The sequence below is a fragment of the Ammospiza caudacuta genome, chromosome 18, assembly GCF_027887145.1.
Source record: "Ammospiza caudacuta isolate bAmmCau1 chromosome 18, bAmmCau1.pri, whole genome shotgun sequence".
Classification (NCBI taxonomy): Eukaryota; Metazoa; Chordata; class Aves; order Passeriformes; family Passerellidae; genus Ammospiza; species Ammospiza caudacuta.
The window spans coordinates 786,123-800,435 of record NC_080610.1 but is presented as its reverse complement, the minus strand read 5'-3'; the positions used below and the strand labels follow the sequence as shown (position 1 = coordinate 800,435).

At 47.6% G+C, this 14,313-nt stretch overlaps 1 protein-coding gene across 1 annotated transcript; it reads right to left on the bottom strand.

Moving 5' to 3' along the window:
• Nucleotides 1-983: 983 nt before the first annotated feature.
• LOC131565850 (zinc finger protein 418-like) lies at nucleotides 984-2,216 on the bottom strand. The gene is given in 3 exon segments (XM_058816920.1): nucleotides 984-1,328; nucleotides 1,330-1,712; nucleotides 1,715-2,216. Coding segments are annotated over 3 exon segments (1,230 nt in total).
• Nucleotides 2,217-14,313: the final 12,097 nt, after the last annotated feature.

The following is a 14,313-nucleotide window of genomic DNA, read 5'->3' as shown; positions in this document are numbered from 1 at the left end:
TCCATGGCTGTGTCCCCCCATGACCCTGTCCATGGCCATTTCCAACCCAGGTCCCCACCCAAGGCTGTGTCCCCACACGTGCCCATCCAAGCCTTAGTTCAATGTCTTGATTTTTACCCCAATTTCAGGGTTTTCAAAGGGATGAACAGAAACCTTTGTGTTTGAAGGCCAAAACAAAAGGATTTATGTGTCCCTGCCAGAAGAGCATCCACGTGCTTGGGTGGGTGGGAAGAACCTTTTTTGGAGGGGTTTCTACCCCACTGTCTCCAAAATCATGGGTTTTGCCCCAATCCGACCTGATTTGGTTGTGGAAGATGCCTGTGGGGCAGAGAGAATTAAAATGATGGATTTATGTTGGAGAAGACCTCCAAGGCCATCCAGTGTTACTTGATGCCACCAAAAGACGCAAAAAGTGAGATTTTTCTGGGGTCAGAAGTCAACAAATCTGCTCGAAGTCACTATAAGACACAAAACAACACGAGCGCACATACCACTGTTGTCAAGGTGAAAAAAGGAAAGTTTATTTTCTGACTCCAACATTTATAGTTTTCCAAAAGTGACAGTGGATCAGAGGATGAAAGTCCCACCTCTCCAATGACTCTGGACAAACCAACAGACCATCAAATTTCTCCTCCTCCATCAAAGAATGCAAAACAATAAGTTATTTACAGGAAGTGTGTGAGAAAGTTTGTTACAAGAATATAAACATCAGAAGGCTTAGAAAATCTTAAAAAATCAGGGCAACAGCTCTCCACAATGGATTTCTGATGCTGGTCTGTGGATGTGTCCAGGTGCTCATGGGGAGCCAGGAGCCAGCCAGGTCTCTTCCTAACACAGATCACTGGCACCAAAGGTCACCAGGGCTCTGCCCACTGGGGTCACTGGGGATCATCCAGTGCTGATCCTCCAATGAGGGATGGAGCTGTGCAGCTGGAGTAGCACACAAAGCTCTTCCTGCCCTGGGGACACTCCCACAGCTTCCCTCAGTGCTCGCTGCATTGGTGCTGGGTCAAGGCTGACCTCTGGGAGAAGCTCTTCCCACACTGGGGACACCCGTAGGGCCTCTCCCCGCTGTGGATGTGCTGGTGGGCAGTCAGGTGGCAGCTCGTCCTGAAGCTCTTCCCACACTCCCCACACCTGTAGGGCCATTCCCCCATGTGGCTCCGCTGGTGGGCAGTCACTTCATAGCTGGTCTTGAAGCTCTTCCCACACTGGGGACACTCGTAGGGCCTCTCTCCAGTGTGGATGAGCCAGTGCCTGATGAGGGTGGAGTTCTCCCTGAAGCCCTTCCTACAGCTGAGGCAGCGGAAGGGCCTCTCCTCTGTGTTGAATGCGCTGGTGCTGGAGGAGATTGGAGGTGGTCTTAAACCTCTTCCTGCATTTATCACACTGGTACGGCCTCTCCCCTTTGTGAATCTTCTGGTGGCAGATCCGGCTGGAGTTGCAGGCAAAGCTCTTCCCACACTCCCCACACTTGTAGGGTCGTTCCTTCGTGTGGCTGCTGTGGTGGATAATCAGGCTGGACCTCAAACTGAAGCTCTTCCCACACCTGGGACACTCATAGGGCCTCTCCCCGGAGTGGATGAGCTGGTGCCTGAGGAGGCTGTGCTTGTGCCTGAATCCCTTCCCGCAGTGGGGGCAGTGGAAGGGCCTCTCCTCGGTGTGAGTGCACTGGTGCAGGAGGAGGCTGGAGCTACTCTGAAAGCTCTTCTGCATTTGTCACACTCATAGGGCTTTTCCCCTGTGTGGCTCCTCTGGTGGAAAATCAGGCTGGATCTGGCTCTGAAGCTCTTCCCACAGTCAGGACATCCGTAGGGCCGTTCCCCCGGGTGGACGTGCTGGTGGCAGCTCAGGCTGGAGTTGTGGCTGAAGCTCTTCCCACACTGCCCACACTCATAGGGCCGTTCCCCAGTGTGGATTCTATAATGGTAGGTCAGGTGGCATCTCTTGCTGAAGCTCTTCCCACATTCTGAGCACTTGTGGGGCTTCTCCCCATCCTGAAGCTGCTCAGGGACCCCTGGCTCCAAGCTCTGGCCGCCTCCCTGGAACAGGGTGGGTCTTTCCTCCTCAGATCCCCGTGATCCACGTTTGCAGCCTCTCCTTGTGTGGGATCTCCAGAACTTTTCCTCCCCATTGGATTCCTGTCCTGTGGAGCCACTCAAAATGGCCTCTGCCAAGAGGTTCTGCCGTGGGGATTTGTCCTCCCTGCTCTCCATCCTCAGCTCCTTCCCTGGAGGAGGAAGGACAAGGAGAGGATGGGATTTGCCTCTGTGCCAGAGGGAAGGGGAAGGAGATTCCCCCAAGTGCATCCCTGACTGGACAGCATCAGCAGTGGGGTTGTCCTGCAGCCGGGGGCCATGCTGGGCTGGAAGATGGAGCAGGACAGAGGGGGAAATGGGCACTGACTTCTCCTCACTTGCCTAGGTGCCCTGGGCCATCTCCTTCCTCCTCACAGCCTCCTCCTCCACCTGGCCAAGGTTTGGGAATGGGAAGTCCTGGTTTGGGGAGCAAAACAAGTGCTGAGCATGTTGGGTGTGATGGACCCGGTGTCCAAGGGCAGCTGGAGAAGCCAGCGCCCCTTTCAGGCTCGAGGGGCCCGGACCCCGCTCATCCCCAGCCTCCCGCACCCCTCCCGGCTGCCGGGGGTCCCTCTGCACCGGGATCGCCCCTTTCCGGGGCTCTTCCCGCTCCTGGGCTCCCGCATTTCCCCCCCGGCTCTCCTGGGGATCCCCAGAGCCGGGATCGCCCCCTCCCTGCTGGTACCAGGCCAGCGCCCCGTGGGACCTCCCGAGATCCCTGCAGGGCCATTTCCGGCTCTGCTTTGGGCTCCTGCACGATCCAAACATCCCCGCCCCGCCAAAAAACCCTCTCGGAGACCCGCCCGCCATGGGCTTGGGGCAACTCCCCCTCCCCGCTCACCTGCGGGCTCCGGAGGGGCGGAACCGGGGCAGCCGCGGCCTGAGCGGGGGAACTGCGTGGGGTTGGTGCTGCAGCTTCTCCTCCGCTGTTCCTCTTCCTCCTGCTCTGGCCCTCCGCTTCCTCTACTTCCCGCTCCTCTCTGGCCCTTTCCCTTTCCTTTTCCTCCTCCTCTGTCCCTCCTCTCCCTCCCGCTCCTGTTCTGCTTCCAGCCCAGCCCGGGCAGTGCCGGTACCCAAAAGCAGCTGCACTCTGCCCTGGGGGTGTTCCAAAGTGGCCCCGGCCCGCGCGGCTGGTGTTATGAACAAAAATTCGGTTAATATTTTTTTTGTGAGAAAAAGTTACAAAAAGGCAGCCAGATCACTGTCCCTGCCCAAGTCCTGCGTGTTTTGTTATTGTAATCACGGGTCGTTGAGGTTAATCGCTCCTTTTGTATTAGCAGAGCCTTGCCCGAGGCTAAGTTGTACCTTTCCCAGAATAGTGAAGACACCTGAGAAGGTGGGGGGGGTTATGCAAAGTGACTCCAAGACCAGCATTTTTTGTGGGACCCCAACTCCAAACTCACGGAGAAAACCCCAAATACAACGAGGCAAATAAGAGTTGAGAGACTGGAGTGATGTCTGGATGTGAGGAGCGGAGTGCTAGGCCTGCAGAGATGCTGGAAACCTTCATTGTTCCTCACCCTGTCTTCGAGAGCCCCCGGGCCCGGTCTGGGAGCAAGCAAGACCCGGATCAAACCAACAACTGGAAGGGATCACCAGGCCCTAAAGGCTCTCACGAGGACCTAATCCCCAGCTCTGCCCCTAGTGGACAAAGCTGCGCATATCTTCCTCCTCTGAGCCGCCGTGGGAGAGACGACGGGGACTGCAGCCCTGCCAAGCCGCCCAATCCTGAGCTGATCACTTTTAATAAAGGCATTAGAAAGGAGAAGAAGTCTCCTGGCCCTGTTTATTTCAGCTGGGGGCGCTCGTCCGGAATAGCCACGCCGCAAGAGGACTCAGGACTGGCCATCTTGGATCTTCAGAGGACAGCTGGCTATCAGGACCAGAGGGATCGGCTCAGGAGCAGTGATGCAGAGCAGCACCGGAGCACCAGACTGGTGAGAAATCCGGTGGCGGGAGTGGGAGATGTGCACATGTGTGTGTGAGTGAGACGAGGCCGGCAGCCAGACCCTCGACCTGAGAGTGGACCCCTTAGTACTGCGTTTCTGGCTTTTCGTGAGAAACCCGGCCAGGAACAGGGGCAAACAAGTGGAATTAGTGTGAGTGAGTCGTCTCCCAAGGGGGAATAAAGGGGCCCCCGCCTCTGGGCGTGCGGAGGGAATATTTGTGTTTGAGTGGCACGCACCCAAAGTAAGTCCTGACAGAGGGAAGTCAGGCAGATTTGTAAGTCTCGAGAAGGATTCGAATAAGATTTGTCCGTCCCGAGAAGGATTCGGGTGGTTCACAAGCCCTGCAGGCAAAGTAAGTCCTGACAAAGGAGTCAGGCAGAAACCCCAGCGAAGGAGGCTGTGGTTTGCTTTTAAGTCCTGATACGGTGAAGCCTAAAAATTGGCGGGTTAGGCAAACTAAAAATCGGGCAGTTATTTTTCCTGACTGAGGGAGTCAGGCACGACCCGGTTTCTTAAGGCCGAGGCTTCGTGTGTTCAAGTCCCGATAGATGTAAGACCTGATGTTGGGAAAGTTGGGCAATCAAGAGGTCGGGCAGTTGTTTCAGTATAAATTCCTGAGCATCAGGCAGAAATTTGAAGTTCAGTGGAGGAGGCTGAAGCTCCTCAAACAAGGTTTTTTTGAAATTCCCAGTCAGTAGAGGCACCCTTGGGACTTTTTTTATTGAAACCTGGAAAATTGGAGGGTGTAATAGTAAAAAGACCGGCAAGAGACTGAGGTATATACATCCCAATAGTCCCTTAGGAGAATTGTTAGTAAAATGGGATTCTATAGAGGCCACAGAGGGATTAGATAAAGTGGAAATGATCCATTATTGTGTGGAAGTGTGGCCAGAATTAGAGTTGCAAGGAGGATGGCCTTGGTGTGGGACAAAGGATAAGTGGATGTGCCAACAATTAAATAATTATCTGACAGCTCAAGGCGATACTGATCATGAGCAATTACTGTATGTATCTTGCTGGTTAAAGAGCACTGTTGGGGATGAAGGGATGCGAATTTGTAAGGTACAGAGGAAGAAAGAGGGAAATGAAGGAGGGGATGATAGGACTAGTAAAAGATGGGACCCCCTGGATTATTTGCCTCCTTCTGCCCCTCCACTTTATAATCCTCTTCTTCAGGAACCTCAAATGGCAGGTCCGGTTCTTCCCCCAGCTGCCATCTCATTACCACCTGCTCAAATTCCTCCTTCTACCTCTTCAGCTTCCGCTATGATAAACCCAGTATTTCCTTCAGTTCCTTCTGCATCACCACAAGTGCCTACTCCACCTGCTGCATTCCCCACCCCTTCTCCAGCTCCGCTTAGTATCCGCTCAGGCTCTTCTACCCCTCCTATTGCTGTCCCTTTACCTCCTCCTAGCTGGGACACAAATGCCTCCTCGCCCAATAAACAGCTATCAGCTAATGCACCTGCTGATGGGCAGAAAGTTCAGGGTAACCCAGATATCCCTCAAAGTAGTTTGGCATCTGAAGATGGGCCGTACTGTAGCACCAGATCCAAGACCTCCAAGGCAGAGAGACTCTTTCCCCTCAGAGAGGTTCCTATGGGAGGAGTGGCGGGAGGTGTTGGCTTTGTGAATGTTCCCCTAACTGCTTCTGAGGTGAGAGGATTCAAGAAAGAGTTGGGGCATTTAGTTGAGGACCCAGTGGGCATAGCCAACCAAGTGTATCAATTTCTAGGTCCAAATATCTACACTTGGGGGGAGATTAATTCCATCCTGAGTATATTATTTTCCCCAGAAGAGGTCCAGATGATTAGGGCAGCTGGCCTCAGAATTTGGGAGAAAGATAACAGTCCAGGATCCCAGGTGCCAACAGGTGAACAGAAATTCCACTAACGGATCCCAGCTGGAACCCTAACCAGGAGGAGAGGAGGAAGGCCATGATGGAATATAGGTCTTTGATAATTCGGGGGATCAAAGAGTCAGTTCCAAAAGGAACTAACACCCAATTGGCATTTGAGGGTACACAGGAGAAAGATGAAGCTCCTGCTGCCTGGCTTAATCGCCTAAGGCGGAACTTCCAGTTGTACTCTAGAATAGACCCAGACACCCCAGAAGGTCAAATGCTGCTAAAAGTCCAATTTGTTACCAAATCTTGGCCTGATATAAGGAGAAAACTGGAAAAGATGGAAGATTGGCAAGAGAAGGACATTAATGAGTTATTAAAAGAGGCATTGAAGGTGTATTTAAGGAGGGAGGAAGAAAAAGCAAAGGCCAAGGCTAAGGTCATGGTTGCTGTAGCTAGAGAAAATGCAGGGTGGGCAGGTCCACCACCAGGAGGAGGCAAGGATAGGTCAGTACTGTCAGGTGCAAGCGGGATGGAGACACCTCAAGGCTCTTTGAGAGAGCGACATTGCTATTACTGTGGAAAGGCAGGACACGTCAGGAGGTTTTGTAGAAAGCTCAGTCTCGATGAGGCAATAGCCAGGGAACAAGATAATTTAGGGAAGATCAGCCTCTAGCAACTGGAAGAAGCTTATTCATGGATGACTCTTCGAGGGTAGTAAATGGAAAAAGAGCTTCAGGTTATGCCATTATAGATGGAGAAACATTACAAATTGCAGAAAAAGGGAAACTATCCCCAAACTGGTCAGCCCAAAGTTGTGAAATATATGCCCTGAAAAGGGGACTGGACTTACTGGAGGGGGACCAGGGAACCATTTATACAGATTCCCACTATGCGTATGGGACAGTTCACACATTTGCGAAAATATGGGAGGAACGTGGGTATTTAAGTTCAAAGGGAAAGAGCTTAGCCCATGAGAACCTAGTCCGATCAGTATTAGAAGCTCTACAGAAACCTACAGAAATAGCAGTGGTCCATATAAAGGGGCACCAAAGAGGAGACAGTTTAGAAGTTAGAGGAAACCGACTGGCTGATCAGATAGCCAAAGAAGCAGCTTTAGAACCAGGGGATCCAGTAAAAATTTTGAAGGCAAAAATGACACCTGAAAAAGGGGAAGAACCTGTATTTAGTGAAGAAGAATTAGAAGCTATAAAAGATTTAAAGTTACATCAGGGAGAATGGTTAACCTCAGATGGACGGGTGTTTTTGAATAAAGCACTGGCTCGGACAGTGCTAACAGAACTACATAAAATAACTCACTGGGGAGTCCAAGGACTATGTGATCATTTCTTAAGAAATAACCTATGCATTGGTGTATATAGCCTGGCTAAAGCTGTTACAAGAGGGTGTGTCATTTGTCAAAAAGTGAACCAGAAAGTTATGAGAAAAGTAGCATCTGGAGGAAGGGAATTAGCCTTGAGACCCTTCCAAAGCATACAGATAGATTTCACTGAGATGCCCCCAATGCAAGGGTACAGATATTTATTGGTTATAGTTGATCATCTAACACACTGGGTAGAAGCCTTCCCGACCAGAAGGGAAACAGCTCAAGTCGTAGCAAAAGCAATCCTAGAGAACATTATCCCCAGATATGGTATGGTGAACACCATAGATTCAGACCGAGGTCCACATTTTGTGTCCCAAACATTACAAAATATAACTGGGGCTTTAGGAATGAAATGGAGGTTGCATACTCCGTGGCACCCCCAGAGTTCTGGGAGGGTGGAGCGAATGAACAAAACTCTCAAAAATGTGTTAACTAAATTGATTGAAGAAACAAAAATGAATTGGCTGAAGTGTTTGCCCCTAACGCTATTGCGCATCAGAACAAGACCTCGGTCTGACATAAGAATTTCACCTTATGAAATGATGTTTGGGCTGCCATTCTTGTTAACACCTTATAGCACAGGAGACTATCTGGAAGGAGAAGAAGCTACCAGAAAGTATTTAGAAAGAATTGGAAGAACTCTGGAAGGAATTAGAAAAAAAGGATACCTTCCTCAAACTTCCCCTCTTGACACCAAAGTTCACAACATTAGCCCAGGAGATTGGGTTTTGATAAAATCATGGAATACAGGAACATTAATGCCTAAATTTGAAGGCCCAGGTGCTCCTGATCACAAATTCAGCTGTGCGGACCAAAGAAAAAGGTTGGACTCACATTACAAGAATAAAAGGGCCAGTCTCACCCCCAGGTACAGGACCAGATCCAACATCAGCTTCCCCCTCTGGCATTGGACCAGAGTCCACACCACTCTCACCCCCCAGCGCTGGACAAGATTCATCTTCTTCACAAGCTAAATCACCTGAGTATACTGTGATAAAAGGACCAAAGGATTTAAAGTTGGCTCTCAGAAGGAAGAGTCAAAAAGACTGAACTGTGTGGGAAAAAATTGGTATCAAGAGTTCTAATATTGCTTAAAATGTTTCAAAACTGTTATGTGTAAACTATGTTGGAAAAAAGTTTAAGACTGTAAATAAGTGATTCTGGTTTAAGTTCCCCAATTTAATTCTAAAGACTCCAGGTTAATCCTCTACAGGACACTCCCCTGGAGGGGAAACCAAAATTGGTAGGGAACAGACCAAGAGAGGTTTAACCAGAGAAGTGGGTAGAAGGGACTCTAAAGAGCTTGGAAGCTTCTTCTCAGTAAAAAAATTCCCCAAGAGGCAAGGCCGGGTGGGCAGGCTGTGCAAGATGACCCATATCAGACTCTTGGGAAGGGTAGTAATGATGGCTCTGATTGCTGGTGGTGCTCTGGGGAGCCCAGCTGAGCCGTGCAGTGAACACTACCAACCCCTCTAAGAGAAGGAAGTGAGCTCCTTGTCGAGAGTCCACATCAGTTCTAACCCTGATTGTGTTAACCCCTCCCAATTGGTCCTTTATCAGAAAAATAGCAGAGTGTATTGGAGAGCACACAATACTGCCACTTTTAGGCAGCCACTCCTAGGAGTGTGCCCTATAGGGGAAGCCTGGTTGTGCTTTGAATGTGATGCTGCTGAGACAAGCTCAGCAGATCTAGTAAAAAGCAAAGAAATGGTGAAAATGGTAAGAAAAATTGGTTTTTACAAGTACTTATATGAGTGTACTGGAAAAGAGATAAACCCCTTTTGGAACACATTTCAGGGGGAACTCTAAACCCCTAGGTTTGATCTGGTCTGGCAGCTGCGCCGCTAGAGTGATAAAACCAATTTTCTTATTACCCAAAGAAACTGGATCAAGTTTGGGAGTTCCTATATATAATGATTTGGGAGAAATTAAACAAAACAGGCAAAGTGAAATAGAAATGGAGAAAATCCAAAATTGTAAAAGCCAAGTTCGAATCCCAATATCTATGTTAAACAAAGTAATCCGGCTCCAGGCAGTATTAAAAATAAAGAATTCAATTATTAGGAACATTTCAAATGAAATAAAAAGATTAGCATGTGTAAATAATGAAGAACAAACTCCTACACTTGATCCCAGTGAGTGGGAGAACCTGAAGATTTTCAAAAAGGATGTATGGGAAAAGGTAGTTTTTCTTGCTGTGTGTGTACTTGGAGGATTGCTCTTTTTACTATGCTTATTTATCTGTTTTAGTAAAATAGCACTGGCCGTGCAGACGAACCTGAAGAAACCAAGAAAAGTAACAAGGTTAAGTAACCATGATTACCAAAGTGCACAAGAGATATATAGTAGATTCAAAACAAAAAATTGTGAGTTGATGTGAGCTTAGAATTTAAGCTTGATCAAAGAAAAAGAGGGGGGACTGTTATGAACAAAAATTTGGTTAATATTTTTTTTGTGAGAAAAAGTTACAAAAAGGCAGCCAGATCACTGTCCCTGCCCAAGTCCTGCGTGTTTTGTTATTGTAATCACGGGTCGTTGAGGTTAATCGCTCCTTTTGTATTAGCAGAGCCTTGCCCGAGGCTAAGTTGTACCTTTCCCAGAATAGTGAAGACACCTGAGAAGGTGGGGGGGGTTATGCAAAGTGACTCCAAGACCAGCATTTTTTGTGGGACCCCAACTCCAAACTCACGGAGAAAACCCCAAATACAACGAGGCAAATAAGAGTTGAGAGACTGGAGTGATGTCTGGATGTGAGGAGCGGAGTGCTAGGCCTGCAGAGATGCTGGAAACCTTCATTGTTCCTCACCCTGTCTTCGAGAGCCCCCGGGCCCGGTCTGGGAGCAAGCAAGACCCGGATCAAATCGACAACTGGAAGGGATCACCAGGCCCTAAAGGCTCCCACGAGGACCTGATCCCCAGCTCTGCCCCTAGTGGACAAAGCTGCGCATATCTTCCTCCTCTGAGCCGCCGTGGGAGAGACGACAGGGACTGCAGCCCTGCCGAGCCGCCCAATCCTGAGCTGAACACCTTTAATAAAGGCATTAGAAAGGAGAAGAAGTCTCCTGGCCCTGTTTATTTCAGCTAGGAGCGATACTGGGAGCACTGGGAGCGATGGTGAGAGCAGCGGGCAAGAACTGGGAGCGCTCTCCCTGCCGGTGCCACTCTTACTGGGAGCACTGGGAGGGAACTGGGAGCAAACAGTGCCTGGACGCGGCTACAGCCGGCGGGGGGCAGGGGCGGAGTAAAGGGTGTGGTTATGCTAATCAGGGAGCGATCGCGAGCTGGGATTGGTGGGCAGGAGCAGCGCAGGGTTTGCATGGTCACGTGAGGGCCAGGGGGGGCCTTGTTTTGTGGAGGAAAGAAGAAACCTCACAACTTTGTAAAAGTTGTAAAGCTCGGTATGCTTTTATTACGACGCGTGCCAGACGCAAGCCTCCCAAAAAGGCAAGTGTGCCTCTGAAGACCTCGGGTCTTCTTTTATCCCCCTTCCAAATGCATATGCATACAATTTCACAATAGGTTCATACATATTCATTCCGTGTGACATTTAGCAGCAGTTCTTCTTTATCAAAGGAATTTCTAAGTCGGGGGCAAATCGACCTTGTGGTCTTTTCTGTTTTTCTTTCTCTGTCTCCTTGCTGTCTCGGCATGCGAGTTTTTCCTTCAGCTTTGGCCTCACAGACTTTTCACCTTTCTTAGACACTTCACCTAATTCAGAATGGATCTTTACTCTGTCTCATTCCCCCCTTTCCTAGGAAATAAGTAAATTCTTTTACTTAATGAAAATCTTCACGACAGTAAGTGTCTTTTAATGCTTCACCATGTACGTTTGACAAAGATGTTAGTACAGCTATTCGTTGTAGCATTCTCCAGTTCCAAATTAACAATATAATATATAATCCTAAGCTTATCCCAACTAATATTAGTAAAACTACAATGGGGTGGCACAACTTATTAAAGATTCCATTCGCAGTTGGTGACCACCCAAAGATCACATCTCACCAGTGATGATCCATATTTTGTTTTATTCTTTGTAGAACTCTGGTTATCTCCTTTGTATCATGTTGGACAGTAATTAAGGTTTTCTTTCCTCTTTCTTGGATTTCTCTCAAGCCTTCCAATAGGTCTTGGTGCTTAATTAATTTTTTCACTAATGTAAGGTTCATCTCAATAGGAGTAGGTGGTAGTCTGTGATACAGTGTGTAATTGGCTTTAATCAGCTGGTGGGATATCACTGGTACCAAATAAGAAAAATCACACCCGATAATCTTAACAAAATTACAAATACAGAAATTAGAATGGTTTCTACTAGACAGAATAACATCATTGCTATCAATTTGTACAGCAGCACAGGCAGTCCTCAGACACACACACCCTTTTCCAGTATATACAAGCACAGTTTTCTGGTCAGTACCTGGATGAATTTCAAAGTGACAAATACTCTGTTCAGTGTCCAAACACACATCCTGAGCATTAATAGTATTGCTTTCACAAATGAATCCCATTTGTTCTCTAGTAATGCAGGATTCTAAGTTTACTGTCTGCCACTTTTCATTCATCTTTTGTGCCCACACTCTATGTTCTGAAGGACAGAGTATTGTTTTTTCATGGTTTAATCCTAGGGCAATGATCGGATGGGTAACATAAACAGTGGCATTACGTATGGTAAGCACAAAGGCAGCGGCCACATCAGAAACAGGATCATAGGTGAAATTCACCATAGTCCACCAAGATTGAAACTTCCTTTCAAAATGAATTGCATTATCCCACACAATTTCTTGAATTTCAGCTGGAAAATTACCTTCACCCCTTTCCCATATGATCAGAGCTGCTGTTGCTTGTATCCATAACTGTGCTTGTATACAACTGAAAGCTAAAGACACATTATCTTCAACTATACTAAGTGCTTCTACTATCAACTTGTGGTCTTGGTCCCCGGCCTTTTCATACTTCCTTACTTTGGCAGTACTTTTGAAATCTGTCACTGGCAAGTTCCTAATGCCAATAGAGATTACTATAAAGGCTGCTTCAATTTTGTTAGGCTACCTGCTGCAGTGGCCAGTTTATTCATCAGTATTTCTGAATCAATTCCATTTAAAACTCCTAATCTTGTCCCTAATATGCCAGTTAGATGTTTGTTATGGGGAACAGGAACTGCTTTCTGTCCAGGACTATCCCTCCCTGCCAGAGGGATGTGCTGGGCTCACACTGCAAATTCAGACACACTTCACAAGTGTATCTGACAGAGGTTTAGGTCATACTTGAGGCAGATGTTTGTTCTGAAATGTAGAGACCTCAGCGAATCTCTTTCCCCCTCCAAAGCACCTGATTTCCCAGATGTGTGGCAAGCAGGAATGTCTCTCCTGGTCTACAAAACCTCACCCACCTTGCCCCTAGCTTCAGGTCCAAGCCTCAAGTAAATAATGAAGGGGAAGTCTGAGAGAAGAGCCTAAATTCATTGCAGTGCCTCAGAAGAAACTGGGATCAGGTTTCTGCTACTTGAAACACTCAGCACAAAAGTGATGCTCAAAATCCTACAGCCTGCTGCTGAGCTCTGAGGGGGGGTCTCTCTCTCTACCTTTTTTAAGCAGAATCCAACTACCTCAGACTGGGACAATCACTGATCCAAATTTCAGTAGGAAAAGGGATAGCTATAAATAAAGAAAATCACCTTCCTTGCTTGGGTTAATTTACCACCTGCAGTTCAGCACCCTTTACCAGCCATTGCCTGAGTGTTCAGCCAACCAGCTTGGAAAATGACCTAAGGAAACTGATTTCCTGGTGTTCTTGGTTTTAGGCACCAGGAGAGCTGGCTCCTTCCTTTCTTGTTCTGCTCCTGAGATATTCCTGTTTTTGTAACCATGTTGTCCAGCCCTCAAAGGAAGTTTTTAGGAAGGAGGAGCAGGCTGGTTGGATTTTTGAGATGTTAATTTGCATTATCAACTCCACACATTTGAGAGACCATTCTGGATTGAATAATAGCGGTTGTTCAGTCACATTTTTTACTACGTTAGGTTCAAGTTTGGAGTTTGGGTAGAGTCTGAACTAGTATGGGGTGTATAAGGCCCTGCTGTGGTAAAGAGTGCAGTGTCCACTTTGAATTCAAATGCAAGTCTGATAGCAATTCGAGCTCAAAGGCAGGTCACTTCTACAGGCTGCATCAAGGTGAAATTACACAAACAGTCTGATTCACTTAGGTTATTACAGACTTGCTGGTGCTCATATACACCAGGGGAGGTTCAGACACTAATTACATCTGGTCTCCCATAAGCTGTCCTATTGATGACCCAGCACTTTACTTTGATTTCTTCTCCTCAGATTCCTTGAAGTGTTCACAGTTCCTGTTCCTGCTATTCTTGCTCCTCACATACCTGATTCTCGTGGATTACTACAGTAGATATGTTTAAATCTTTTATCTCAGAAGGTTTTCCCATGGATCCAGTATAATGATTAAATGCCAGGGACCAAGGCCATTCAGCATTGCTTTGGATAGAGGTACTCTCTAGTCCTAAAACTTCAGTTATAATTCCATACAAAACAATCCTGTAAACTAAAGTATGAACTACTCCCGACCGCAATATACTCATTTTGCCCAAGTAAGTTTTAGTCTCAGTTCATTGTCTCCTGGTGTCACTCCTGAAGGGGCTTCTGGGCCTTCTTCACCCGAGAGTGATGGATCCAGGCATTCTGCTCCTTGATTTTGATTGCAGTGAAGGTGGTGAGAAGTACTTGCAGTGGTCTCTCCCACTGAGGTTCTGAAGTCTTCTCTGTAAGAGACTTAACATATACATCATCCCCAGGCTAACTCCCTGCTCCAGATGGCTACTAATCTATTGCACTATTTTGGAAATGAAATGTGATTCTTTATCTGAGGATATTGTGGCTGGAACTCTGAAATGTGGTATTATTTCTTGCAAAAATAATCTGGTCACCTCTTGAGCTTTTACAGTTCTGGTGGGGAATGTTTCTGGCCACCCTGAAAATGTATCTATTAATACCAGTAAATACTGATACCCCCCTTTCCTTGGGAGTTCTGAAAAGTTGATTTGCCACCGC